General features: G+C 34.9%; 1 protein-coding gene across 7 annotated transcripts; it reads right to left on the bottom strand.

Moving 5' to 3' along the window:
- LOC310934633 (uncharacterized protein) lies at nt 1-26,145 on the bottom strand. Of its 7 annotated transcripts, XM_083898406.1 has the most exons (35): nt 25,785-26,145; nt 21,208-21,271; nt 20,787-20,999; nt 19,517-19,567; nt 18,392-18,517; nt 17,476-17,502; nt 16,373-16,399; nt 14,211-15,752; nt 13,801-13,959; nt 11,585-11,836; nt 11,382-11,444; nt 11,246-11,284; nt 11,067-11,111; nt 10,922-10,990; nt 9,428-9,496; nt 9,292-9,345; nt 8,940-8,993; nt 8,786-8,833; nt 8,336-8,701; nt 7,654-7,692; nt 7,493-7,531; nt 7,349-7,399; nt 7,218-7,262; nt 6,891-6,929; nt 6,622-6,660; nt 6,357-6,395; nt 6,101-6,139; nt 5,841-5,888; nt 5,692-5,733; nt 5,565-5,609; nt 5,356-5,493; nt 5,216-5,257; nt 4,788-4,841; nt 3,086-3,130; nt 1-2,003 (listed from the first exon to the last, which is right to left on the bottom strand). In XM_083898406.1, the coding sequence occupies exons 3-35, from the start codon at nt 20,974-20,976 to the stop codon at nt 1,837-1,839; spliced, it is 4,092 nt and encodes a 1,363-aa protein (XP_083754532.1). In that variant the 5' UTR covers nt 20,977-20,999; nt 21,208-21,271; nt 25,785-26,145; the 3' UTR covers nt 1-1,836. The 7 variants fall into 7 exon arrangements, with proteins under 7 accessions (XP_083754532.1, XP_083754530.1, XP_083754531.1 ...); XM_083898404.1 differs by lacking the exon at nt 21,208-21,271; XM_083898405.1 differs by lacking the exons at nt 6,357-6,395; nt 21,208-21,271.
- Between the last annotated feature and the right edge of the window lie 1,693 nt (nt 26,146-27,838).

The following is a 27,838-nucleotide window of genomic DNA, read 5'->3' as shown; positions in this document are numbered from 1 at the left end:
TTTAGGCTTTACAAAAAAACGGCTCCTCATTCAAATTATTGTTGTGTTTACTGGTATAGCAACGATATTGGTAGTTTTTTTTAAAGCTGCCGTTAACACGTGCTTAAAAATGGCAAATGTGGGGGCAAGTGTGGGGGGGAAACGTTAGCAATAGCGGGCTAAACTGATAGGTCCCATCCCCTCTTCTCACCTCACCAAAGCCCCGCCCACAACGCATAAAAAGTCATCACATTTTTTGCTCCATTCACGCTCACCCGTTTTCTTCCGTGACTCGCTAACTCGCTAGCACGCTAGCACAAGCTAACTTCTTGGCTCTCGTTTCTGCTTCAGCGCTGTTCGCCGCTACGGCTAACTGTGAAAACTTCGGGTAAGGTGTGCTCAGGTAGGCGGGGTCAAATAGTGACGGACAGGTAAGCTAGCCGATCACTCTACGCCGATGATACGACGTCAACAAACACAACAAAAACGTCAAATTAAAAGTTTATCGCAGGTGTGAAAATGATTATTATTCCTCTCAGGTTTTAAATGATTTATAACTTTAAATAAGACAACAGTAGCAAAATTGCTGGTAATGTTTCGCAGTTATTTAACTGAGGTAACGGAAACTTATATCGTGGCTAAAATAAATTAGCTGATGATTAGCACGATGTTCACCCACTGTCGCAGACATCACAGCGTCTCATGACTTGGTCACATCAGAGTTGTCCCGCACAGAATCGGTGTCTCTGAACGCACCACGGGGAAAAAAAGTGTGTGTTAAATGACATTTTCTATTTAATAATTGTATAATTTAGATGATAAAAATGAACTTTAAACCAATGGAACTGAAAATGTTGCCATTTATTTTGGTTTATTGAACATAATAATTATTGTATATTAAACTTTGACTATATTTACAACTTTAGTCTATATTTTTTTGGTCTATTAAGACTTTTCTGCAAAACAAATATCTGTGAAGTCTGTATAAACTCATATAAACTCATTTTTTCCATATTCTTTACCTTATTTATTGACTTTTGTTGTCCTGTTTCTGTGTTTTTAACAGTAACAGAGTAATAAAGAACCCATTTTTCGTCCACGTCCGTGTTCAGAGACAGTTGAGTCTGCCGGGGTCAAAGGTCGTGGGAGCTCCTGGGGTTTGACCACCTGACGTTCATGTGCCGAAGGATCGCAGAATCAGCAAAAAAACACGAAAATATTTAGTTAAATTTATGATTTAGATCAGAATTCAAAAAAATCTAAAAATGTTTACATTCAAATGCAAAAGGCTCAGACAGGTGATTTGCAATGACAATAAACTTAAATATATAATTATAACTCAAGGTATTTTCCAAAATAGTGCTAATTCTGAAATAATCGAATCCTGTTTTTCCTATTATTTTAGCGACATGTGGCCTAAAACAGATAATAATGAGCCACTGCTTTCACTTAAATGAACAAAAATAAATTCCAATGTGTGTGGACTTTTCCACAGCCTCAATTATTAACATTTTTGGTATGGACGTTATGTTAAATATTATAAAAATGGCTTAAAAAAATGCTTCCGTGTGTTTAATCTAAGACACAAACGCGCGACGACAAAAACACAAACGCAAAAAAGTGAAAATCATCGTCAGGAAACTCCAGGAGCTCGACCACGAGGAGAAGTAAAAATTAATACACGAATAAATGAAAACAGACGATAAAATGTCCCCGTTTCATCGGTCAGTCCGTGTCAGGTCGTCCGCCAACAACGGCGACAACGACGCCCACGGATTCGAACGTCTCCCCCTGCTGGACTGGGAGAGCACGACCGTCAGGTGTACTTGTGTTTATTTGAGGCTGGTTTCGGTTTCGTCACTGTCCCGACGTCCTCGTCGCCCTCTGCTGCTCCAACATGGACCTGAGCGCGGGCGACATGGTGGCGGGCGACATCATGGCGGGCGACATCGGCGGCGCGAACGGTCGCAGCGGGTACTGCGCGTTTTTGCCCGGCACGTAAACGCACTGGAAGAACCGCTGACCTGTGAAGACAAGAACGTCAGATATACGTTAATGTGTCTCCTAGAAATGTCCGATAAAATGTAAGCTAGCGCCTTTAGCTTTAACGATAACATTTACGATATAGTCGCAAAAAAACGCCCTCTTCAGGAAAAAAAGTTTACTTACGTTTTAAAGCAAGTGAGAAGCACACACTTATGTTTTCATACTAGCGTCCTTTTTCAATAAGAGTGGTCGCCCCCTGGTGGCTGTTCAGTATATTCTTACTTTCTTAATGATTTCACCACTGAAACTGGACGACTTTAATGGTTTCACTTTACAAACTCTTCACTGGGCCAAACTAACATGTCCACATGGGCTCCATGAGGGGGCGATATTTGGTTTGTAAACGTGGGAGTTCCTCTCACGTCACTTGAAGGCCTTTTGTAATTTGTTTGTAAGAATTTACGATATTGTTGAAAAAAAAAACAACCCCTGTCCTCTTCAGGAAAAAGTTTGCTGACATTTTAAAGCAAGTGAGACTTATGTTTTCATATGGGAGTTCGTTTTCATTCAGTGTGGTCGCCCCCTGGTGGCTGTTCAGTATATTTCTACTTTCTAAACGACGGAAACTGCACAACTTTAATGGTTTCACTTTACAAACTTCACTCGGCCGAACTAACAAGTCCATGTGGGCTCCATTAGGGGGCGATATTTGGGTTGTAAATGTGGGAGTTCCTCTCACGTCACTTGAAGGCCTTTTGTTCTTCTGTAAGAATTTACGAGAGTTCATTTTCATTCAGTGTCGCCCCCTGGTGGCTGTTCAGTATATTCTTGCACTCTTAATGACGGATACTGCACAACTTTAATGGTTTCACTTTACAAACTCTTCACTTGGCCGAACCGACAAGTCCACGTGGGCGATATTTTGGGTTGTAAACGTGGGAGTTCTTGTACTTTGTAAGAAATAGCGACCTCTAATGGAGAGACTGTAGAGATTCACTCGCTCACTCCTCTCTTACTCTTGAGGACACTCTCGTGGAAACTACGGTGGCCTTCGCACACGAGAAAGGACGCGTTACTCCCTCGTTTGCATTATTCAGCAAAAACACTTGTAAATCTTTACCTGCTTTCTTCTTTTCTATGGCGTCGTCGTCGCTTTGAGACTCTTCTGCGAAAAGAAGAAGAAGAAAAAACTGTGATTTAACAGGTTTTTACTTCACGTTTTAATTCTTATTATTGTTTTTCCTCATTTAAATAACGATAATCATCGTCAATGTCTCTTCATATTAAGTCGTCCAGAGAAAAGACGTTAACAGGAAGTTCTCTTTAAGACGACGTCAAAGTCAGGAAGTAAAACAGGAAACAGTTCAATCATCAGCTGATCTCATGTGCAATTCATACTCCAGAGCAGAAGGGGGCAGTGTTGTCACTTATGCAGCAGAAGACGTTAAATAAGTAGTAGAAGAAGAAGAGAATGAGGAAGAGGATGAAGGAGAATGTTTGAGTCTCATGTGTCAGTATTTTTAGACAAACCCTGGATTATAATCTACGTCGAGTCAACACACGACATGAAGAAGAAGAAGATCAACAAAGGTCAGAGTTCTTCATCTGTTGTTCTGTGATTCATCAACATATTAATCCAGATTACAGATTAGATTAATGAAGGATTTTTGGCTCAAAGACGATAAAAAGTTTCTCAGTGAAGTGAAAGATTTTCACAGAATGAACCGAACTGAGACGAGAGACATTTGTGTCCTGAGTTACCGTGGCCTTCAAAAATAATTATAAGGTATAATAATTATAAATTAAAAGCAAAAAAAGTTAAAACTTTTAAAACAAACCAAAAATATAGAATTGAGCCCAGAATAAATCAGTGGTAACTGAGGACACAAACGGACGCGAGAATTCAAGAGGAATTTGATGTTTTTATTGTTGTTAAACCAAGAAATATAAATGTACACAAATAAGTTAAATGTTTATAACAAAACAAGTGTAAACAACAGTAACATGTACATAAATACATACATAATACTTCTGTACTTTATTTATATTTCGAGCAACTTTTACGACCAAATCCAATCAGAAAAAGAAGAAGCTGTTTTTATTAATTTATTTATTAAAGCTGCTTTACAGTTTTACCGTTCACATTCACAGAAGAGTGTTAGTCCACAAAAAAATAATAAAAGAAAGAGTTTTTTTGTTTTGTTTTTTTTCCTTTTCCCGAAATAGAAATCTGACTTAAAGGTTGCGTTCGTGTTCCAAGTACAAACTCAGAAATTCAGACTTCTGACAACAACTTGAATAAATAGTTATATTATTATTATTATAAATGTCTTTAAACTGTGGATGAATTCATGTTCTCATATTCAGTGGACAGAAACAGAACTGCAGCGACACTTTAACAAGATTCATTCATCCATTCATTCATCCATTCATCCATCCATCCATTCATCATCCATCATCCATTCATTCATTCATTCATCCATCCACCCACCCATCCATTAATCCATTCATCCATCCATCCATTCATCATTCATCCATCCATTCATTCATTCATCCACCCATTAATCCATTCATTCATCCATCCATGCATGCATGCATGCATTCATCCATCCATTCATTCATCCATTCATCCATCCATTCGTTCATTCATTCATTCATTCATCCATCCATTCATTCATCCATTATCAATTCATTCATCCATTCATTTGTTCATCCATTCATTCTTTCATTCATTCATTCATTCATCCATCCATTCATTCATTCATCATCCATTCATTCTTTCATTCATTCATCCATCCATCCATCCATTCATTCATTCATACCTTGAGCCTCTTTGACAGATTTCTTTTCAGCGTCGCTCGTCTTCTCACTTTTTCCTGCAGCAGAAAGAGAGACGACGTCATCAATGACTGATAAATAACTCTCACTTAATAATGTGATTTTTGTCCATTTTGCCAGAATAACTTTCAATATCTGTCAGTTATTTACATTTTACTGCATGTTGAAATAGTTCATTAACAGTTTAAACACCAGATTTTTCATGTGTGTTGATTTAAAATCAACATTTTTGAGTTTTTTTTGTCTCAAAAAGATGGAAAAACTATGTTACAGGCGTTTTCCCGCCACTTTTGACGCTGATTCACCGGCTTCCTGCAACAGCAGGAGTGAAATTACCGTAATAACCACACGTGGGCGCCGACGTGCAAACTTCCCAGCTTTCAGAAATATAAATATAAAAATATAAACTCACCTTTCTTCTTCTTCTTCTCCTCGGCTTCTGATCTCAACTTGACTGAAAATCAAACAAAACGTCATCAAAACAAAGACATTTTGAAGAGTTTTTCACGAGTTCTCGGACGATAAAGATGTTTTTATTTCTCTAAACGTCACCTGTTTGAGGTGAAGACGTCACAGGTTTGTGTTGTTTGGCCTCAGTCGTCACGTTTCCTCTGATCGCAGCGTCGTCGTCGTCATGGCGATGGATTCTGGGTCTGAGTCTGAGCGTCTGAGGACGTCGAGGGTCAGAGTCTGGAAATAAACGTATAAATCATTATCACATATATATATATATATGTATATATATATATATATATATTTACCTTTGTTGACAGCAGACGTCTTTGTTTTGCTTCTGACAGAAGAAACTTTTGAAAAGAGTTAAAAAAAATGTGATTTAATTCAAAATTTCATTAAAAAATAATCCGAATAAAGTATATTTGTATTTACTCGTCTTTTCAGATTTCCTCTTCTGTCGAGAATCAGTCGACTCTGAAAATAAACCCCCCAAAAAAACTACATTTAGTTTTCGTCATAGCTGCTGTTTTATATTTAAGATTGTTTTTGTTTTTAAAATATAAATATATTTAATTAATGACCTTCCTTTGACGCCACAGCAGCTTTAGTTTTCTCTTTTACAACTTTATCTGCAAATAAATAAATGAATATTATATAGTGCAACTTGTTTTTAATAAAAAAAAAAAATAATTTTTGCAAACAAATTTAATTATAAAATTAAATAAAATTAAATCATTATTTTTTTTGTTTAAATTACGAAATATGCTTATTCTCAACAATATAGTGCAACTTTACACCAAAATGTGTTAAATAATAAATAATAATTAAAAATATGAATTACCTTTCTTTATTGCAGCAGTTTTCTCTTTTACAACCGTATCTGCAATTAAGTAAATAAATATTAAATTATGCAATTTTTTTAATATATACAAATGTATAATTTTTGGCAAACAATCAGAAATACTCTTAACTTATTATTATTAAATAAAATAAAAAAAAAATTATTACTCTTTTTTAAAAAAGTGTACAATTACAAAATATGATTATTATCAACAATATAGTGCACCAAAATGTGTTAAATCTTAATTATTAATTACCTTTCTTTAATGCAGCAGTTTTCTCTTTTACAACTTTATCTGCAAATAAATAAATAAATATATAAATATTATATTATGCAACTTCTTTTTTAATAAAACTTTTTTTTTTGCAAACAATCAGAAAGACTTTTAAATTATTATTAAATTAAATTATTAATATTAAATTATTCTTTTTTTGTTTAAATTGTAAAAACAAAATATGCTTATTATCAACAATATAGTGCAACTTTACACCAAAATGTGTTAAATGTTAAATATTAATTACCTTTCTTTATTGCAGCAGTTTTCTCTTTTACAACTTTATCTGCAAATAAATAAACAAATAAATAAATATTATATAATGCAACTTTTTTTTTTTTAACAATCTGAAAGACTCTTAAATGATTATTAAATTAAATTAAAGTAAATTACATTTAATTAAATTATTACTCTTAAAAAATGTACAATTACAAAATATGCGTGTAATGAACTATATTCTGCAACTTTACACCAGAATGTGTTAAATATTGTGTTAAATGTTAAATATTTAATTACCTTTCTTTAATGCAGCGGTTTTGTCTTTTACAACTTTATCTGAAATAAAGTAAAAATAATGTTGAAATATTACACAAATAATCAAAAAGACTCTTTATACAAGTATCTCCACACAAATATATAACATTAAATACTATATAATAATCATTAAACATATAAAATTACTTCTATTTCCACTTTTAATCATCTCCCTAAATTGGGAGATATATGTCACCTATATACATATAAATGTATATATACATATATATGTATATATACATATATATATATATACATATATGAATACCCTATGTATATGTATATATATATATATACCATGTTCTTTACCTTTCTTTAACGCAGCAGCAGTTTTTGTTTTTTCTTTCTCTTTTTCTGCAAAATAAACAAATCTAAATAAAATAATCAAATATCACAAAGTGCAGTTTTTTACATCAACATATAAAATAAACATTATTTACCTTTTTTAACAACAACAGGAAGTTGGATTTTCTCTTTCCTCACACTCGGCTCTGTCACAATAAAATACACAGCCAGTAAATATATATATAACATATATATATACATATATATACAAATATACATGTATGTGACGATGTTTTTACCTTTCTTTGCTTTGCTTTTGTCTTTTGAAACGACGACATCTGGAAACAAAAGTTTTTACATAAAAAACTGAAGCTGAAACGACGTCATTGATCATACAAAATGATTTTGTAAAAATATAGTTTATATTTAAAATTCAATAATTATATAAATATATAATCACCTTTCTTGATGGAGGCTTTTTCTTCTGCAGCGACTGATTCTGTCGTAAAAATACATTTAGAGAAGTTATGACATTGTTGTTTTACAGATTATTTTATAAAACGTTTATAAACTTTCATAAAAAGTCAAAAAATCTTTCATTTTAATTTAGTTAAAGTAAACTTTTGACTTAAAAGTCTTTATTTGTACCTAATTCTGTGTAACTTTAATCCGTGAAAAAGGTGTAGAGTATTGTTTCAAAATAAAATGGAAACATTCATAGAACTTCAAAATAAAAGTTTCTGTTTTAAGTAAATGTAAAAAACAGACAGAAACAACTCTTTATAACTAAAAAAATAAAATAAAATTAAATTAAATAAAATAAAATAAAATAAAATAAAATAAAATAAAATAAAATAAAATTAAATTAAATTAAATTAAATTAAATTAAATTAAATTAAATCAAACTAAAAAAACTAAATTAAATTAAATTAAATTAAATTAAATTAAATTAAATTAAATTAAATTAAATTAATTAAATTAAATTAAATTAAATTAAATTAAATTAAATTAAATTAAATTAAATTAATTAAATTAAATTAAATTAAATGTTGGGTCACATTAAATCGATTGCTGCGTCCACACGTGGTCCATGGGCCGCAGGTTTGAGACCTTTAAACAGAGACGTTAAAATATAAAATCACCGTGAATCGACGGAGCTGCAGTTTCAGGTTCAGCTGCTGGAGTCTGGACCTGAGGCTCAGCTGGAGACTCTGGTTCTGGTTCTGGTTCTGGTTCTGCTCTGAACACTGGCTGGACTGGTTCTGGTTTGGGTTCAGGTTGCGTCTGCATCACTGGTTCTGGTTCTGGTTCTGGCTGTGACTGTATCACAGGCTGAGCTGGTGCTGGTGCTGGTGCTGGTTCAGGTCTTGGTTCTGGTCTTGGTTCTGGTCCTGGTTGAGTCTGCATCTGCATCAGCGACTGCATCAGATGCAGCGGATACGGCTGAAGGTGGAGCGGCTGCAGGGGCGGAGCTCCGGGGTGGACGGTCAGAACCGGAGCAGACGGAGCTGAAAGAGGCAGAATTAGGATTTTTCTTTTTTATAGAGATTATAGAAAAGAATGTATAGATTATTAGAGATTATAGAGATTACCTGCGACGGTGGGAGGAGGGTACGGGTTGTCTGTGACGATGTGATGAACTGAAACAGGAACAAAAAGATTCGTTTGACATTTGAAAGTGAAAAAGGATAGAGATTGATCTGCAGATTAAGATTAAGATTAACACTTTAAAACAGCGACACTCACCGTACCATCCAGGTGGAGACGGACAGTAAACCGGTGCAGGTCTGCAGGGACCCACTGGGATTAAAGACAGACAAAAGAGTTCAGATTTTAAATCATAAAATATGTATTTTTTCACTTTAAACCAGGATTAATAAAAGTTACACTGTAAAAACAACACCAGTAAAAATACACCAACAATTCTTGATTTTATTAAGATGTTCCTGTTTGGATGAAAAACAAATCTGCCAACAGTAAGAATTCTAAAAAACTAATAATAATCCATGTGAATCTGTCTGCTTTAAAACAGTAATACACTGTAAAACTAGCAAAGATAAAGTTAAAATAACGTCGTCTGAATCCATTGGTTTTTTACCTTCTTGTCCAGATTCTGTGACCTCGTCTTCTTTTATGATCACTTTCTCTGTGACTGTAAACAGACAAATGTAAACGTGTGTATAAATATATATATATATAATATATAAATATATATAATATCACATATCAGTGACCTGGTTTTGGAGTCTTGGTCTTGGTCTTGGTCTTGGTTTTCTGTTTGGTCTTGGTTTCCTCTTTCCTGGCTTTTTATTGTAAAAATGTAAAAAGTTGAGTTAAAAAAGGTTCTTGATATATATGTATGTATATATATATATATGTATATATGTATATATATACATATATACATATGTATGTATACATATAAACATGTTAATTGCATAATATAATTGTGGATAGTACAGTATATATGAACGTGTTTATAGTATAGTATATATAAATATGTTTATAGTATTGTTGTTATATATATATATATTTATATATATATTATTGTATATATGACATATCATTTAGTATAGTACATATACGCACATTTATAGTATATTGTAGTATAGTATATATGCCATTTATAATATAGTATATAACACATTTATAGTATAGTATATATAAACACTCTTATAGTACAGTAAAAACACCTCTTTAGTATATATATAGTATAGTATAATTTATAGTATATATGAATGTATATATAGTATAGTATAGTGTATATAAACATGTTAATAATATAGTGTTGTATTGTACAGATATAATTAAATTAAAGTACATATAAGCACATTTATAGTATATTATAGTATAGTATATATACATAATTTGTAAGATAATATAGTATAGTATATAGCACATTTATAGTATATTATAGAGTAGTGTATATGTCATTTGTAATACAATATAGTAAAGTAGCACATTTATAGTATATTATAGTATAGTATATATGTCATTTGTAATATATTATAGTAAAGTATATAACACATTTATAGTATATATATATTTGTAATATAGTTGATAGCACATTTATAGTATATTATAGTATAGTATATAGCCCATTTATAGTATAATATACTATAAATGGGCTATATATATATATATATATATACTATACTATAATATTATTATATTATTATTATTATATTATAGTAGTATATATGTCATTTGTAATATTATATAGTATATAACACATTTATAGTATAGTATATATGTTATACATAAAATAATATATTATAGTATAATAGCACGTTTATAGTACAGTGTAGTATCTCATCATGTTCTGAGCTGATGTTTTTATGCAGATGATGTTATGATGTTTTTATGAGAAGCCAAAATTTGTTTTTTTCTGTTGTTTGTGCTGAAGTCTAATCACAGGTGACTCTGTTGACACTGTTGTCTCCACATCAGTTAGTTACAAAGTGTAAACAAACGTAGTAAACAAACAATAATATTTGCGAAGTTCGCGGTCTAAAAAAATAAATATCGTAATTTCTTGTGTTTCTGGTACGGGAAAATTAGTTTTCCACTCCAAAACAGATAATCTGTTATGATAATGATAAGATAATGATAATAATAATGATAATGATCTTTAGATAATATCAGATATCAGATAATGATCTTTACAGAAGTCGATATTTACGTCACGTACATTTTCTAGAAAAATGTGATATTTTTTTTCTTCGTACCTTTGAGGAAAACGGGGAATTTGCGAATCCTCTTGACTTTTGGCTCCAGGCTCGCGATTCTGGGAAGAGCTGCAGATAAAACATGGATTTATTTATAGATAAAGAATATTAACAAAATAAAAGATGATGTTTTTTTTTGTTTTACCTTTTCTTTTTGGTTTTTCGTCAGGAATCTTCACAGCTTCACGGCCTAAAATTAAAATAGAAATACGTTAATACTTCATATTTCATTACATGTTACACATTAAAGTCACAAAATCGAACAATTAGAGAATTATTTAGTTGTTTTTAATCTTTTTAAACCACTCTAATGATCTCAATGACCTTTTTTCCTCCTCACAGCTGAAACCTTCTTTGGAGTTTCTGAAAAAACACAAAGTGAGATATTATTACAGTGGTGTAGTTCCAGTGGTGCTCCACAGGGGGCAGCACCAACACAAACTGCGTTGACCTCTCAAACCTTTTTTCTCCACAGTTTTGGTCTCAGACTCTTTGACTTTGGACGAATGTAAACATGGACAAACTGAGAAGACAGAGACGCAGTTAGAGAGAGTTAGCGTTAAAGTTTACGTTAAAGTTTACGTTTAAGTTTACGTTTAAGTTTACGTTTAAGTTTACGTTAAAGTGAACGTAGGTAAAAAAACGTCCGTCATGGTCTCTGACCTGTAGCTTCACTCTTCATCACTTCTTCCTCTCCCTCCTCTTCCTCAGGCAGAGGTTTGATCACGTCCACTGTCGCCTTCTCGTCTTCATCGTCGTCTTCGTCAAACTCCTCTTTCTCATCTTCTGCTTCGTCCACAGATTTCTGTGACGTCATCATCGGCTTTTCTTCTTCTTCTTCTTCTTCTTCTTCTACTTCTTCATCTTCATCTTCATCATCATCATCATCATCCTCAGCAGCAGGACTGATCATCACTGAGTTCAGAGACAGGAAATGACTTTGAAATATGTTTGATTTTATTGGTTCATTTGTGCTGATATAGTTAAGTGTAGTATAGTGTAGTATAATATAGTATAGTGTAGTGTAGTATAGTATAGTAAAGTAAAGTAAAGTGTAGTATAGTATAGTATAGTATAGTAAAGTGTAGTAAAGTATAGTATAGTATAATATAGTATAGTAAAGTGTAATATAGTATAGTAAAGTGTAGTATAGTATAGTGTAGTATAGTATAATAAAGTGTAGTATAATCTTGTGCAGTATAGTATAATAAAGTGTAGTATAATATAGTATAGTAAAGTGTAGTTTAGTATAGTATAGTATAATATAGTATAGTAAAGTGTAATATAGTATAGTAAAGTGTAGTATAGTATAGTGTAGTATAGTATAATAAAGTGTAGTATAATATAGTATAGTAAAGTGTAGTTTAGTATAGTATAGTATAATATAGTATAGTAAAGTGTAATATAGTATAGTAAAGTGTAGTTTAGTATAGTATAGTATAATATAGTATAGTAAAGTGTAGTATAGTATAATAAAGTGTAGTATAATATAGTATAGTAAAGTGTAGTTTAGTATAGTAAAGTGTAGTATAGTATAGTGTAGTATAGTATAATAAAGTGTAGTATAATCTTGTGCAGTATAGTATAATAAAGTGTAGTATAATATAGTATAATAAAGTGTAGTATAATATAGTATAGTAAAGTGTAATATAGTATAGTAAAGTGTAGTATAGTATAGTGTAGTATAGTATAATAAAGTGTAGTATAATATAGTATAGTAAAGTGTAGTTTAGTATAGTATAGTATAATATAGTATAGTAAAGTGTAATATAGTATAGTAAAGTGTAGTTTAGTATAGTATAGTATAATATAGTATAGTAAAGTGTAGTATAGTATAATAAAGTGTAGTATAATATAGTATAGTAAAGTGTAGTTTAGTATAGTAAAGTGTAGTATAGTATAGTGTAGTATAGTATAATAAAGTGTAGTATAATCTTGTGCAGTATAGTATAATAAAGTGTAGTATAATATAGTATAATAAAGTGTAGTATAATATAGTATAGTAAAGTGTAATATAGTATAGTAAAGTGTAGTATAGTATAGTGTAGTATAGTATAATAAAGTGTAGTATAATCTTGTGCAGTATAGTATAATAAAGTGTAGTATAATATAGTATAGTAAAGTGTAGTATAATATAGAATAGTAAAGTGTAGTATAATATAGTATAGTAAAGTGTAGTTTAGTATAGTATAGTACAGTAAAGTATCGTATAGTGTAGTATAGTAAAGTTAGTATAGTGTAGTATAGTACAGTACAGTGTAGCATAGTATAGTATATTATATTAAAGTGTAGTATAGTAAAGTGTAGTACAGTACAGTGTAGTATAGTGTAGTATATATTAACACTGGTATAGCAAAGTATAGTATAATAAAGTGTAGTATAGTAAATATAAGCACTGTTACAGTATATTCAAACAGATTGATAGTGTAGTAGAGTATAGTATGTATACACAGTTTTATAGTGTATTATAGCATAGTATAGTATATAGTGTTATAATATAGTATAGTATGTAGGATAGTAACAGTATATATTAACACTGTTATAGTACCTTAAAACACCAGAGTATAGATTATCTAATAATATATTTAGTATATAAACATGTGTATAGTATAGTATATGTAAACAGATAGTATAGTATAGTGTATATAAACAGTTTTTTAGTATAGTGTGTAATAGTATATATAAACACATATAGTATAGTGTATATAAACAGTTTTATAGTATAGTGTGTAATAGTATATATAAACACATATAGTATAGTGTATATAAACAGTTTTATAGTATAGTGTGTAATAGTATATATAAACACATATAGTATATATATAAACAGTTGTGTAGTATCACACTGATGATGATGATGATGATGATGTTACACTGACCAGTTTCTTCCTTGTCGCTCTTCTCTTCATCATCATCAGCCTCACTGATCTTCTCCTCCTCTTCCTCTTCCTCTTCCTCTTCCTCTTCCTCTTCCTCTTCCTCCTCCTCCTCAGTCTTCACTGCCCCCTCCTGGACAGTAACTGCTGGTGCAGTGGTGACTACAAACACACACGGAACATGAATAACATCATAACGACATCACATCTTTTCACATTTATGTCATCACACAGAAATTAATATTTGTAGATTATATAGATTATATAAATATAAATATACATATATAAATATACACACACATATATATGTGTATATATATATATATATATATATGTATAAGGCCTTGTTATGATTTAATATTGATTTTAATCTGTAATTTCACTGAAGATGAGAGAATTCAAAGACACTGCACCTGTCACTAAGACATCTTTATCATCATCTTTATCAATTTCATCTTCATCTTCATCATCTTCATCATCATCAGCAGCAGCAGCTAAGGACTCTGCTTTGACTTCATCATCTTCATCATCATCATCTTCATCATCTTTGTCGGCGTCTTTAATCTGGATTATGTCGTCAGGATCTAAGATGAGTTCAGATGAGCTGGAGTCGACGTCTTCATCATCAGTATCTTCATCTTCATCAGTGGTGTCAAAGGTCGCGTCGTCGCTGTCCACGGATTCTTCATCTGTTTTCACAGTCTCATCATCATCATCATCATCATCATCATCATCGTCATCATCATCATCACCCAGGACTCCACTGTCTGTGCTCTCAGAGACAGCTACGTCCTCTTCCTCTTCCTCTTCATCGTCTCCATCCTTGGTTTTATCCTCATCATCATCTTCGTCAAGGTCAACGTGGACGTCTTTGTCAAGGTCATCGTCTTTAAGGTCTCTTACTTCTTCTTCATCATCGTCATCATCGTCGTCGTCATCTTCATCGTCTGCAAAGTGCTCAGACGAGGCCACGGAGAATTCTTCATCTGATCGTTCCAGATCATCTTCATCTTCATCATCCTCAGGAAGTTTGACCTCTTCCTCAAGGTCATCTTCATCATCATCATCATCTTTAACATCTTCAGCAGGTTTATGATCTTCATCGTCATCATCGTCCTCATCTTCAATGACCGCAGCGACAGGAGGAAGCTCCTGCTCCTCATCTTCATCATCATCTTCATCTTCATCATCATCAGGAAGTTTGACCTCTTCCTCGTGGTCATCTTCATCATCATCATCATCTTCAACATCTTTAACATTTTCTGCGGGTTTATGATCTTCATCCTCCTCATCTTCACTGACCGCAGCGACAGGAGGAAGCTCCTCATCTTCATCTTCATCTTCATCTTCACTGTCAGTGACGCCTTCAGCCAGTCTGTCGTCTTCATCGTCCTCCTCATCATCACCTCCCTCCTCCTCCTCCTCTTCGTCACTGGAGAGAAGAGCAGAGTCGCTGACGTCCGAGGAGTCGACGAAGACGACGTCGTCTTTCTCCTCGTCTTCGTCGGGCAGCGTCAGATCTTCATCTTCATCTTCATCGTCCTCGGAAGAGGAACTGGGCTCAGGAGAAACTTCATCTTCATCTTCATCCTCATCCTCTTCTCCTTCCTCGGCCTCTTCTTCATCTTCCTCCTCCTCCTCATCTTCAACACCAGCCTCCTCTTCCTCTCCATCTTCTTCCTCCTCATCTTCAACACCAGCCTCCTCCTCTTCCTCCTCCTCCTCCTCCTCATAATACTCCTCATATTCGTCTTCATACTCATCTTCATACTCGTACTCCTCGTCTTCGTACTCATCATACTCCTCCTCTTCCTCATCTTCCTCCTCTTCTGCATACTCCTCCTCCTCCTCAGCGGCCTCCTCTTCATCTCCCTCTTCATCTCCCTCCTCCTCTTCCTCCTCCTCATCCTCAGCTTCAACCACTGATGGTTTGGTCTTTGCTTGCATCCCTATAACTGTGAAATAAACAACAACAACAACAACAGTCGTATTATTATGATTACGCGGGATTATAATCCACGCAGAGAATATAATCTCATAAAGACACAAAATCACTTAAAAACCGAGGAAATGCAAGAAAGAATTCAAGAAAAGACGACAGTCGTCATTATTATAACATTATTGTATTTGTTAGTGTGTGTTTGACTAACAATAATCCCACGTCTTAATCCCAAAAAAACCATAATCCCACATCATTTAGTGTTTTTCTTATTCTTTTAAAACACAACTGATGAATGAATGAATGAATGTGATTTCCTTTATGTCAATAGAAACTCCATATGGGGAAAAAAAAGAGGGTTCTCAAAGACGGGGTCGGGGACCCACAGAGAGACCACAGGATATTTTTTTGGGTCCCCCCAATTTTTTTTTGCAGAATTTGTAAAATATACATATATATATATATATATATATATATATATATATATATATATATATATATATATATATATATATATATATATATATATATATTTATGTAAACATATACTTGATGGAGATCCCTCTTTTCATAAATGCTACGCAGGATTTGGCGGCAAACGCGTGTTTAAATGTAGGAAATGAAAAACGTACTCACCTTTACTTCGAGACGGTAGAAATTCTCCTGGAACGCGACAAAAAAATATACAAATAAAAACACAAAAATCAGCAACAAAACTCCAGATTAACGTGGATGAAACATGCTACGGTTCACACGCGGCAGATTATACATTAGTGGCAGCAGTCGCACGGACAGTTAGAGAGAAACAGATCCTTCACAATAAAAGTCTTTTTCTTGTCTTTTGTTAATCTGCTGTTACAGGGAAGAGGAACAGACTAAATTAATCTACACGTTATCAGAAAGAGAGAGAAAAACAAAACGTCCGAGTACCTTTTCCTGTCTCAATCTTCACCTCCTCCTCCTCCTCCTCCTCCTCCTCCTCCTCCAACCAACTCGAATCTTTGAGATGGTTTTATACATAAAGTCAGATTAAATCTGTTGTTTTACTGTAAATAATCTGTAGATCCACTGTGTTTAATCTGAGCCATAAAACATCAACGTCGGCTTTTAACAAAACAAAGAGGAAAAAAACAGGATTTATTTAGTGATATAGTTTATTTATCTTGAGTCAGAGTTGTTGTTTTTTCAAAGTCTCATTTAAAAACAAACCTTTACTAGAAAGTTTATTGGGATTTAATCAGATTATAATTTCAAATTTTACTAAATGGTTTAGATGGTTTACTAAAAACAGACAAATACTTTAGTTATTTCATTAAAGTTCTGTCTTATATTTGTTTCACGTGTTGTTTATAAATACAGGTATATATATAATTTTGACTTATACCTGTATATAAATATATATAATCATTAGATTTTAAACTACATGTGATACTATACTATGATTACTAGATAGTTATAGATAACCATAATCTCATAAAATTACCAAATATACCACAAATAAACCATAATTAACTAATTTCTTCAAAGCCATATTTAACCCTTTAAATATAATTATTGCTATATTGTGATTTCCTGTGTACGGTCCAACTTTAGCACTTCCTGTTTGGCAGACGAACACGTGAAGAAGAGCACATATAATGAAGCTTCAGCAGCAACATTAACCTACGACAAAAGCAGCAGCTGTTCATTTCTTTTTTATTTCATTTTCAGATTGATTTAAAGAAACAAAGAATACAAACCTTTTTTTCTCACCGCGTACAGAGTTCCTGCAGAAAAACAAACGTCCGTTTTTACTTCATTTAAAGGTCCAGTGAATAACATTTAGCATTTATTTAATATTCTACCCATATGTACAATCCCTTTAAAATCATTTTTACAGCATTAGAATAATCCACTGATTTCAACTATGCTTTACAGAGGCAGCCATTTTGTGCCGCTTTGTTTCTACGGGAGCCTGAGTGGACAAAACAGACAGATTATTACGCAAAAGAAGAATAAAACATCCTTTTTGGTACAAGCAGGCCACCGTAGTTCCCTAAAGCGATCGGGAAAGGGGGCGGGGTTAGTGCCGAAGTCCCTAAAGTCTCTTTCACAATAAAACTAGCAGGTTTTTATGGCTGTTCTGTTTTTTGTCCCTTTACTTCAATTAATCTTTTTTTGCACAGTTAATCTGTCGTTTGAGCCAAATGATGACTTTAAAAAGTGTTCAGCACCGTCCCAAGTTGTAAAAAAACAAGGTTAGCTGCTCACGGCTATGCTAACTACCGGAAGTTACACAGGAATTAGTGTCAGTGCCAAACACTTTCACCATAAAAGGGCCGGAAAATGTCCTGTCAGTAAGTACTTTTGCCCATTTTTCCAGAATAACTTATACTAATACTAATATCTAGCAGTTTTTTACAATTTACTGCATTTTAACCGTTTAAAATGAAGAAAAACAAAAGCTTTACTGAGAAAAATCACTGCAGTCGGACATAAACACCCGATTTCGTGTGCTAAACTTGACATTTGTTTGACTCTTTGTCTCAATGTCCAAAAACAGGCCCAAAAAAATGATAACGCGAGTGAAATTACCGTAATAACCACATACCGTAATAACCAAGCGCAAACCGTTTGCGTAAAATATGGTTAATGCAAAGTTTTCTGCGACTTTACCTTCATCGTCTGCCGGAGCAAAGAGGCTGGCGGTAAATTTCAACATGGCGCTGATCACGTTGGTCGACTCCTCCACGACGTCGTTCACCGCCGTCACGGGGTCCGAGCCGAACTTGCTGAGGCCCCCTGGTGGAGAAGGGAAGTAAATACAGTCACGATGCGCTTTATTTTGGACCGACGTTTTCCTTCTTCTTCTTCTTTTTCACCAAAGCAAACAAACAAACAAACAAACAAACAGAGTTTCAGTAAGAGCATCTCACGTCTTACTCTCTGACATCTCGTCAGTGCAGACAGAGACGTGACTGCAGTGAGGAAATGTCCCACGACTTTAAATCTGAAGGTTCAAAACTGAGGCGGAGGCTGTGATCAATATATAAGGAATTGATTCAAGTCCAAAAACTGAAAACCACCGTACAGTTCAACCTTTGCTGAGCAAATAGCAATTTTTCACGCAAAAATCACGCTGACCCTCGTTCATCGAGTCGTCTACAAAACAGTTGAAGAGTCCAATTTGAACCAAAACTGTTGTTATTCGTTAAAAGCTTAAAGATGAAGGAGGGCCAGAGTTCCCAATGCAAAAACAATACTTAGTTTTGTTGTTCTTGGCGTTTTACGGCATTTCGCCTCAATAGTGTTGCTTTACTCCTGCCCTTGTTTAGCGTAGCGTAGCGCTAGCATGATATATGCTATGATAGATTGATATAGATAGCAAAATAAGCACTAAAAAACATTGAAAAACGAGAGCTGGAAAATGCATTTAAAAAGACCAAAAACATTTAAACGTTTGAGATTACAGAAGAGCTTGATTTGTCGTTTGGGCGGGAAATCCGAACACGGTGACGTCAAAGCTCGACTGAAGCTCAAACTATCAACGATCCACGTTTTCTGTCAAAAAAAACACGTCAGACATAGATGAATATGCAGTGAGCGAGTTTGGAAAACCATCAACATCACAGTCTAAAGATTCCGTACCCGTCCAAACACTTTTAGCATCGTGCTACGTTTTCTATGATGGTGCTGCTAACGGTGTTAGCTGATACAAGCAGCAGATTTTAGGCTGTTAGTATTATTATTATTTTTTTATGAGCGGTTTTAGAAGAAGCCTCTGATCTGCAGCGTTAATACCTCTACGCCCTGAATCCTTTAAAACCTTCCTGACGAGCGGAGGCGGGCGACCTGGTTGGACGACAAACACACAAAAGACGCTGTGAGCAGAAAAATGAGGGTGAAGTGAAAGCAGGAGGAGGAAGAAGATGGAGTGGAGATGTTTGTGCGTTCACGCTGCATGGTGATGAAGTTGTTAATGTGCAATGTCGACCCACTTGTATGCAGTGATGGGTGATGCTTGATGCTAAAGGGAGCTATCGCTATGCTGCGTTTACACGTTAAACTCGCAGCTACTCGCAGCTATCTGAGTATTAACTTTGTACGTAAGCACGTAGCATCCGAGGTTAGCAGAGGGCTCAACAGTATATGTCACGGCTAACTACGTAACAAGAATGGCTAATGTTGTATGAGCTAAAATTCAAGTATGGATCAAGTAGTCTGGTAGCTTTGTCTGATAGCTAGTGTTTAGATAGCATAGTGTTTAGCCAGCATAGTGCATTAGCTTAACACATGAACATGATTTGACTAGCTAGTGCGCCTGTTTGTGTATGTACAGAATGGAATTTGGTGAGAGTTGAACATTTTATCAACTTCTGGCGCACTCAACGTGAAAAAAGCTAAAGCTAAGGTCCCACAATGCATTTTGGCAACGTTTGACGACTTTCCACCTATGTACCGGCGGCAAAAGTACAAAAGATTTGATAGTTTATTCCTATGATTTTTATGTTCTTGTATTCGCAATTAAATAAAAAATATGTAAAAGAACAGTAGGACAATATCGATGGCGCATTCCAGCTAAGTTGGATTTCCATCTCTAAAAATTGGAGAAACCTCACGTACTCTGACATGGGATTCCAAGATGGCCGCCACACATGTTTCACACTAAGTCAGTTTTTCTTCAATTGTTTTTATCCGCGTTGTTGTTTTTTATGTAGATGTTGTTATCTACTGGTATTGCTAACAGAAGCTAACAACGGCTAGCCTGTGATACGTTTGCGTCCATGTTTTTGCTAACTTCCCTACGCAACTTGGAGTTGAAAGTTCCAGTTCTGGTGAGAATCGGGTGAAATTGTTCGGTAAAATGAAGGACAATGTTTGCGTTAAGGTTAGAAAAATCGAGTAGAGGTGAATGCAGATGAAATTAATGACATTTATGAGCAGTGTTTGTAGAGAAGTGGAACCAATGAATGCGTTTAATTAGCGGATTTTCACGGAAAGTTTGAGCCTAAAAAACAAAACAAAAGATTTCTGTGAAAATGACGACAAACAAACAGCGTCATGTCCGTACCTGAGATAGTTTTGTAGTCCATGAGATCGAACATGATGACGAAAACACACGACCACGTGACGACCAGAGCGAGGACCAAGATCCAGGCCAGAGGGGAACTGAACGTGGACGTCAGGTTGTCCGCGAAGCTTTTCCTGGACGAGGACGACGACGCCGACGCGGCGTCTACGTTCTTACTGTCGATGACCATCGTGGTGACGGTCGACGACCGCGCTGAGAGGATCAGACACAGAGATTCTTACATCAGCTCTAAACTGAAGGACGAGCTTAACGTCGTCAGCATACAGAGACATTCTGGACAATGCTTACAACACTTCCTACAGAGGAAGACCCTTTTTCTAGTCCAACACGTTTTCCCCCCGTACGATTTAAAAAAAAAAAAAAAGACATGGTTTGACTTTGAGTTTGACCTCAACCCCACCTTTGGGATGAACTGGAACACCAAACTTCTCGTCCGACCTCAGTTTTCTGACCTCATCAAAGCTCTACAGAATGAATGGACACAGAATCACACAGAGACACTTCAACAAAGTCTTCCACGGAGAGAGCGGAGGCTGTTAGAGCTGCAGCAGGGGGAAGCAACTCCCTATACAAGTACATATATATATATATACATAAATATAATATACAAATAAAACGTTTAAAGCAGGGTTGTCAAACTCATTTCACTGAGGGCCACATCAGCATAATTGTTACCCTCAAAGGTCCAGATGTATCCGTCATACACAGTAAATGTAACTAAATGTAACCAAATATAACGTAAAAATAAAGGTAACTACTCGGTAACATATTATTGCTAAATAATTTTATTACTTATTCAAGTTACAAATATGACGAATTTTAGACGTAACCCGGTCCGCGACGGTGATGCCGCCACTTTGCGGGTAAGGCAATCGCCGTGCATTGTGGGAAATGTAGTTTATGGTTCAACGCACGCCTTAAAGCAGCATAGACCTATTTTGACACAGATTTTTAAGACCAATTAATCACACGCGGGCCACATAAAATGACGTGGCGGGCCACATCTGGGCCCCGGGCCTCGAGTTTGACACGTGTGGTTTAAAGTAAGTTCAAATGAGCAATTTAGGATTAAGCGTCTTAATCCAGGGACGTGTCAACATAAAGACGGACAGTGGACCAGGATAAGATTAGAGCTTTTCATTAATTTAATTTACTCTATTCTTTATTTTTATCTTTTACTCCATTTCTGGAAGATCGCACTGATTTAAGAGCTTAAACCTCTTGTCAGTTTATTATTATTGAATGTAATTGTTGACAAAAATTTCATTTTTTGTAACTGGCCATAAAATCCTCCTAATATGTCACAGAGACTCAGGAATAATGTTCATATAACAAACTGAACTCACCAACAACAACAGTACAGACAAAATAGTTGCATTAAAAAAAAAAAAATCAAATCATGTTTTGGCGTCAGGTGGCGCCACCTACCGCCGTCTACCAATCATTGCGGTCAGTAGAGTCTCAGCTGCCGAGCGACCACGGGTTGCCAGTTACGTCAGAAAACGAAACCTAAAAGACCTCTGTGTTTTGAATTTGAATGATGTAGTAACTGTTTTTGGCCACATTCTTACATATGGCGCCTTTAAGGATGAATTTAAGGCACAACAACAACAACATTTCCGTGGTTTTGATGGTAATTTTTAATTCATATTCGTTCATCACAGACGTCTTAATACGTGACAGTTTTCTGTAAAACTGTAACGTCATCAGCGTATATAAAGACTCTGACCATGCACATTAACACACTTCTTCACTTATAGGACTCCTATATTTCAAATTGAAGTTATTTTCTGGTCACATACTTGTACTTTTACTCAAGTATCACTTTAAGGTACTTTATACAAGACTGTAATATCTATTCAAGGTGGATTTCATGTCGTTGTGCCTGACTTTCAATGGGTTTGGTAGCATTTATGATTCCTGGAGATCAATTTTCACACTGATTCAGTCTCACATAGACTTTTATCCAATGAAATGGATCAGTTTTGTGTCGTAAAATGTGTCTGTGGGGTTGCTGATGTGTGTGTGTGTGTGTGTGTGTGTGTGTGTGTGTGTGTGTGTGTGTGTGTGTGTGTGTGTGTGTGTGTGTGTGTGTGTGTGTGTGTGTGTGTGTGTGTGTGTGTGTGTGTCTGTGTGTGTCACAGAGTTGAGACACCTGTTGTCTCTCGTTCGCTCACTGCTGGAGACGACTGTGCGTGACTGTTATTGCTCACTCAAACAGCTTAGCAGCATTCTAAACACACACACACACATTCTTGTACTTGCTGCATACTGAGGACCGGGTAAAAGTGCTGACAAAGTGAGGACCAGCATTTCCACTTTTTTAAATCAACACAATTACAAAATATCTACTTCGTGAATGACATCTATAAAGAGCTACTGGGTGCAGTACCATGAAATATCTGCAGGTGGAGCCCCAGAGCAAACACCAGGGCTCGAAAACGGGTTTTTGTACCAAATTGAGGAGTATAGCATGTTTACAAGCTAAGGAAGTGATTTCAATGAAAACAAAGTGAGGACCGGCCAAAATGTCCTCACCTCGTGAAAATGACCTCACTCTGTTGGTTAAAAACCCTCACTGGTCCTCAGTATGTCGCAAGTACAAGAACACACACACACACACACACACACACACCCCTGACAAAGCAGAATCCTGTCAGTCGTCATGACGAGGTTTAAGTTTAAGTAAATCTCTTTAAATATAGTTTAGAGAAGTGGAAACGCCATTTTTAAGTGACTGTGTTATAATGCGACATGAAAATGATCCCAGAGGTCAAAGGTCAGAGAGAAACGACTGCTTCACTGTCTCTGTATAAACTGTTAGAACTCATCTCATCTCATTAATGGCAGACTTATAAAATCCCACTGAACATTTATAATCCAAATTAGGGAAAACGAATAACTTAAACTAGGTTTTTAGAACTGAATTACATTATTACATTATTATAATAAGCTTAAAGACTCATAGTTACAAAGTAGCTGTACAATAATTTAATCCAAAACATAAAGCAAAGGGAGAACGACATTAAAATGACTTTTCAGTTGTCATGTGATCACAGCAAAAAGAAGATTGACCTGAATAAATCCAGCGAAAAGGAAATGAAAGTTAGTAACAGAATGAAATAAAAAATAATGACATAAATATACACAGTTATTAGGAAGATTCAGAAAATTAGGAATATGAGCTAAACGGTTAACACCATAATCTCTAGTAAGCCAGGTTATCCTTCAACAATATTTGTCCAACATGACAGGAAACTATGACTTTTTTTTAATCATGGATTTAAATCCTGAGACCATAAATGATTGATGTTACTGTATATCAAAAAAAAAACTCAATATTTGACCCAGAAATGTGGATAATTATCTTTTTATCATAGGCCTCGACTTTCATACATGTGCTTTCACTTTGATAAGTCACTTCTCTTTAGAGGTCAAAGTTCAGAAAGTGCTGAAGAAATAGAACATCATTGAGTTTTTTAAGAATACGTCTTTTCCCCCAGTCACCCAACATTTGTTATATGTAATCAAACAGGCATTTAAAGGGTTAAAATCCTGATAATGATTCAATATTTGGTCGTTTTGATCAGGACTGAAGTTGATCAAAAGATTTAACCCAGCAGTTTTTCCAAAAGCACATTTTTTGAAGCACATTCATAAATAACAGTGGCATTAAGTAATCAAACTGTTATTTAAAAGGTGGAAAACCCTCAAAATGGTTGAATGTTTGAACTAAATATTAATCTGTAAAGTTTCACAGAAGTTTTTGCAAAAGCACATTTTTGTCCTTAAGGACTTAATAAGGTAGTAAATTTAACCCAACATTTCTTATATGGTAAACAACTTATTTTTTGCGTTTCTTTCATAAATAACAGTGACATTAAGTAATTAAACTGTTATTTAAAGGGTATAAAACCCTCAAAATGATTGCATGTTTGAGCTAAATATTAATCTGTACATTTTCATAGAAGTTTTTGCAAAAGCACATTTTTGTCCTTAAGGACATAAGAAGGTAGTAAATGTTCAATCTGATGCTACATAAAAACTAATAATGCACCAAAGTCAATATTTTGGATAATCTTTGACATATTCAAGACTTATGGAAAAAAACTTATTTTTGTGTTTCGTTCATAAATAACAGTGACATATAGTCATCAAAATGTTATTTAAAGGGTAAAAAATCCTCAAAATGCTTGAATGTTTGATAGTTTTGAGTTAAATATTAATCTGTAAAGTTCTTATAGAAGTTTTTGCAAAAGCACATTTTTGTCCTTAAGGACTTAATAAGGTAGTAAATTTAACCCAATATTTCTTATATGGAAAATAACATATTTTTGTATTTCATTCATAAATAACAGTGACATTAAGTCATAAAACTGTTATTTAAAGGGTAAAAAAAAAAAATCAAAATGATTAAATATTAATCCGTAAAGTTTCATAGAAGTTTTTGCAAAAGCACATTTTTGTCCTTAAGGACTTAAAAAGGTAGTAAATGTTCAATCTGATGCAACATAAAAACTAATAATGCAAAGTCAATATTTGTATTATCTTTGACATATTTAAGACTGATTTAAAAAAGAATCCCCCAGCTAACCAACATCTGTGATATGGAAACTAACATATTTTGTGTGTTTCATTCATAAATAACAGTGACGTCATTGTAAAGTGCCGTTTTCTTGCTAAAAACGGTTTGACGTGTCCATGCTAACTGATCTGACGCAGCACTGGTGCTCCTGTCACAGGAGGCTTAGCGCTGCTTTACAAATAGCAGATACATGATAGCGGGCGTATTTATAGACACTTTAGAATCATGAAATTCTCCTACAACGCCAAGACGGCACAACACACGCAATGTACACAACACAAGACACACACACAGATGCCTTTTCTTATATATATACATATATATATATACATATATATATATATATATATATATATATATACTTCAGCTTCAACGTGGTGCCGATACTTTACCTTCAACTGCTTCAATCATTGCGTTGCGTAAAAAACAAAAGTTCTACTCCCGGCCGCAGTAAATCCTTTTTTTCACGTTGCCATGAAAGCGAGGATCCTCAAGTGTCAGATTTAATCCCAGGCTTTAATTCCAATCCATGCGCGGATGTTGCAGGGGTTTGAAAACTTCCACTTCCTCCACTGGAAAACACCAACACCCTGTTTTTAACAGTTTTTAACAGTTTTGAACAGTTGTAACAGTTTCCCCTCACATTCTTAATGCACTTAAATGTGCGTAAATGTTCGCTCTTTCTCGGTCCAGTCGTCGGCCGACTTCCGTCCCAGTGGCTGAGGCTGAGCAGACAGAGACCGAGCTGGTCAGAGTCTTTGCCCTTTGCCTGGTTGGGGCTGGTGTTGCAGAATAACCCCCCCGACCCCCCCCCCCCCCCCCCTCAGAGGCTCTGACAGAATTAGATCAACCACAGGGATCTAATGGACGTCTGAGGGGACGGCGAGCGTGAAGGAGTAACTTTATCCCACCTGGAATCACGTGACTGCAGAGTGCTTTATAATGGCTTCACTCATTCAAAAAAAAAAAAAAATGTTTTACTTTAAAATACTAGAATTTCTCCATTTAATTGTTCATTTTGTCAAAATAGAAAAAAAAAAAGTTTGCTTCTAATTTTGCAGAGTTACGTCCGCACTGCAGGTCTGAGCCTCAGGCCTGGAGTTATTCTTAGAGCGGATCGCTGGTATTCTGCTTCGCCTTTTTAGGCCAGAGGCGTGACCTTAACACCCCCCCCCCCCCCAGACACCCACTCCACCATGTCAACTAATCCCTCCTTCTCCAGTACAGACAGAGAGGGAGAGAGAGAGAGAGGGAGAGAGGGAGAGAGGGAGAGAGGGAGAGAGGGAGAGAGGGAGAGAGAGAGAGAGAGGTCTGCATGGCTGAAAATTTAATGAAGTTAAAATGAAAATTAGCCTTGATGTCATGGCACTGAAAATAATCTGGTGGTGAAATCTAACGCCCACAAAAAGGGGGCGGGGATTTTCACGTCACCACTTAAAAAAACGTTAGAGTCCGAAAGAGCTCGTCTTAGTCGGACTAGCATACCCGGATAAGGTGATTCATAGTCCGATTACTCCTGCACGTGTACTCTTAGTCGGACTAAACCCGTTCACGCGCTTCAATATGGGGGTTAAGGGTCTTTGCTCAAGGGCACATATATGGGACGAGCAAGAGGCCAGGAATTGATCCCACAACTTTTCCAGTTGAAAGACAAATCATCACTGAGCAATCCTAACTCCTTGCTTTTGTAATAGTTTTACAAAAACTTTTTTTATTTTTAGTAAAACTATTTTTTTAAAGTACATTTTATATCAGAAAATTACTTTTGCTACTGAAGTACATACAAAAAGAAAGAAAAAAACAAAAGAGCATGAATTCTGAGGATAAAGTCAGGAATCCAACTTTCTGACTTTGATCTCAGAATTCCGACTTTTGACTTTAATCTCAGAATTCCTACTCTCTGCCTTTAATCTCAGAATTCTGACTTTCTCAGAATTCCACTCTCTGACTTGATTCTCAGAATTCTGACTTTAATCTCAGAAATCAGGATTCCGACTTTCTGCCTTTAATCTCAGAATTGCGACTTTCTGACTTTAATCTCAGAATTCTGACTTTTTGACTCTAATCTCAGAATTCTGACTAATCTCAGAATTCAGGATTCCGACTTTCTGCATTTAATCTCAGAATTGCGACTTTCTGACATTAGTCTCAGAATTCTGACTTTTTCAGAATTCGGATTTTCTAACTTTAATCTCAGAATTCTGGTTTTCTCAGAATTCCACTTTCTGACTTTAATCTCAGAATTCTGACTTTTTGACTCTAATCTCAGAATTCTGACTAATCTCAGAATTCAGGATTCCGACTTTCTGCATTTAATCTCAGAATTGCGACTTTCTGACATTAGTCTCAGAATTCTGACTTTTTCAGAATTCGGATTTTCTAACTTTAATCTCAGAATTCTGGTTTTCTCAGAATTCCACTTTCTGACTTTAATCTCACAGAATTC

This window comes from Microchirus variegatus (assembly GCF_963457635.1).
Source record: "Microchirus variegatus genome assembly, chromosome: 12".
Taxonomy (NCBI): Eukaryota; Metazoa; Chordata; class Actinopteri; order Pleuronectiformes; family Soleidae; genus Microchirus; species Microchirus variegatus.
This window is presented reverse-complemented; position numbering and strand designations above follow the sequence as displayed.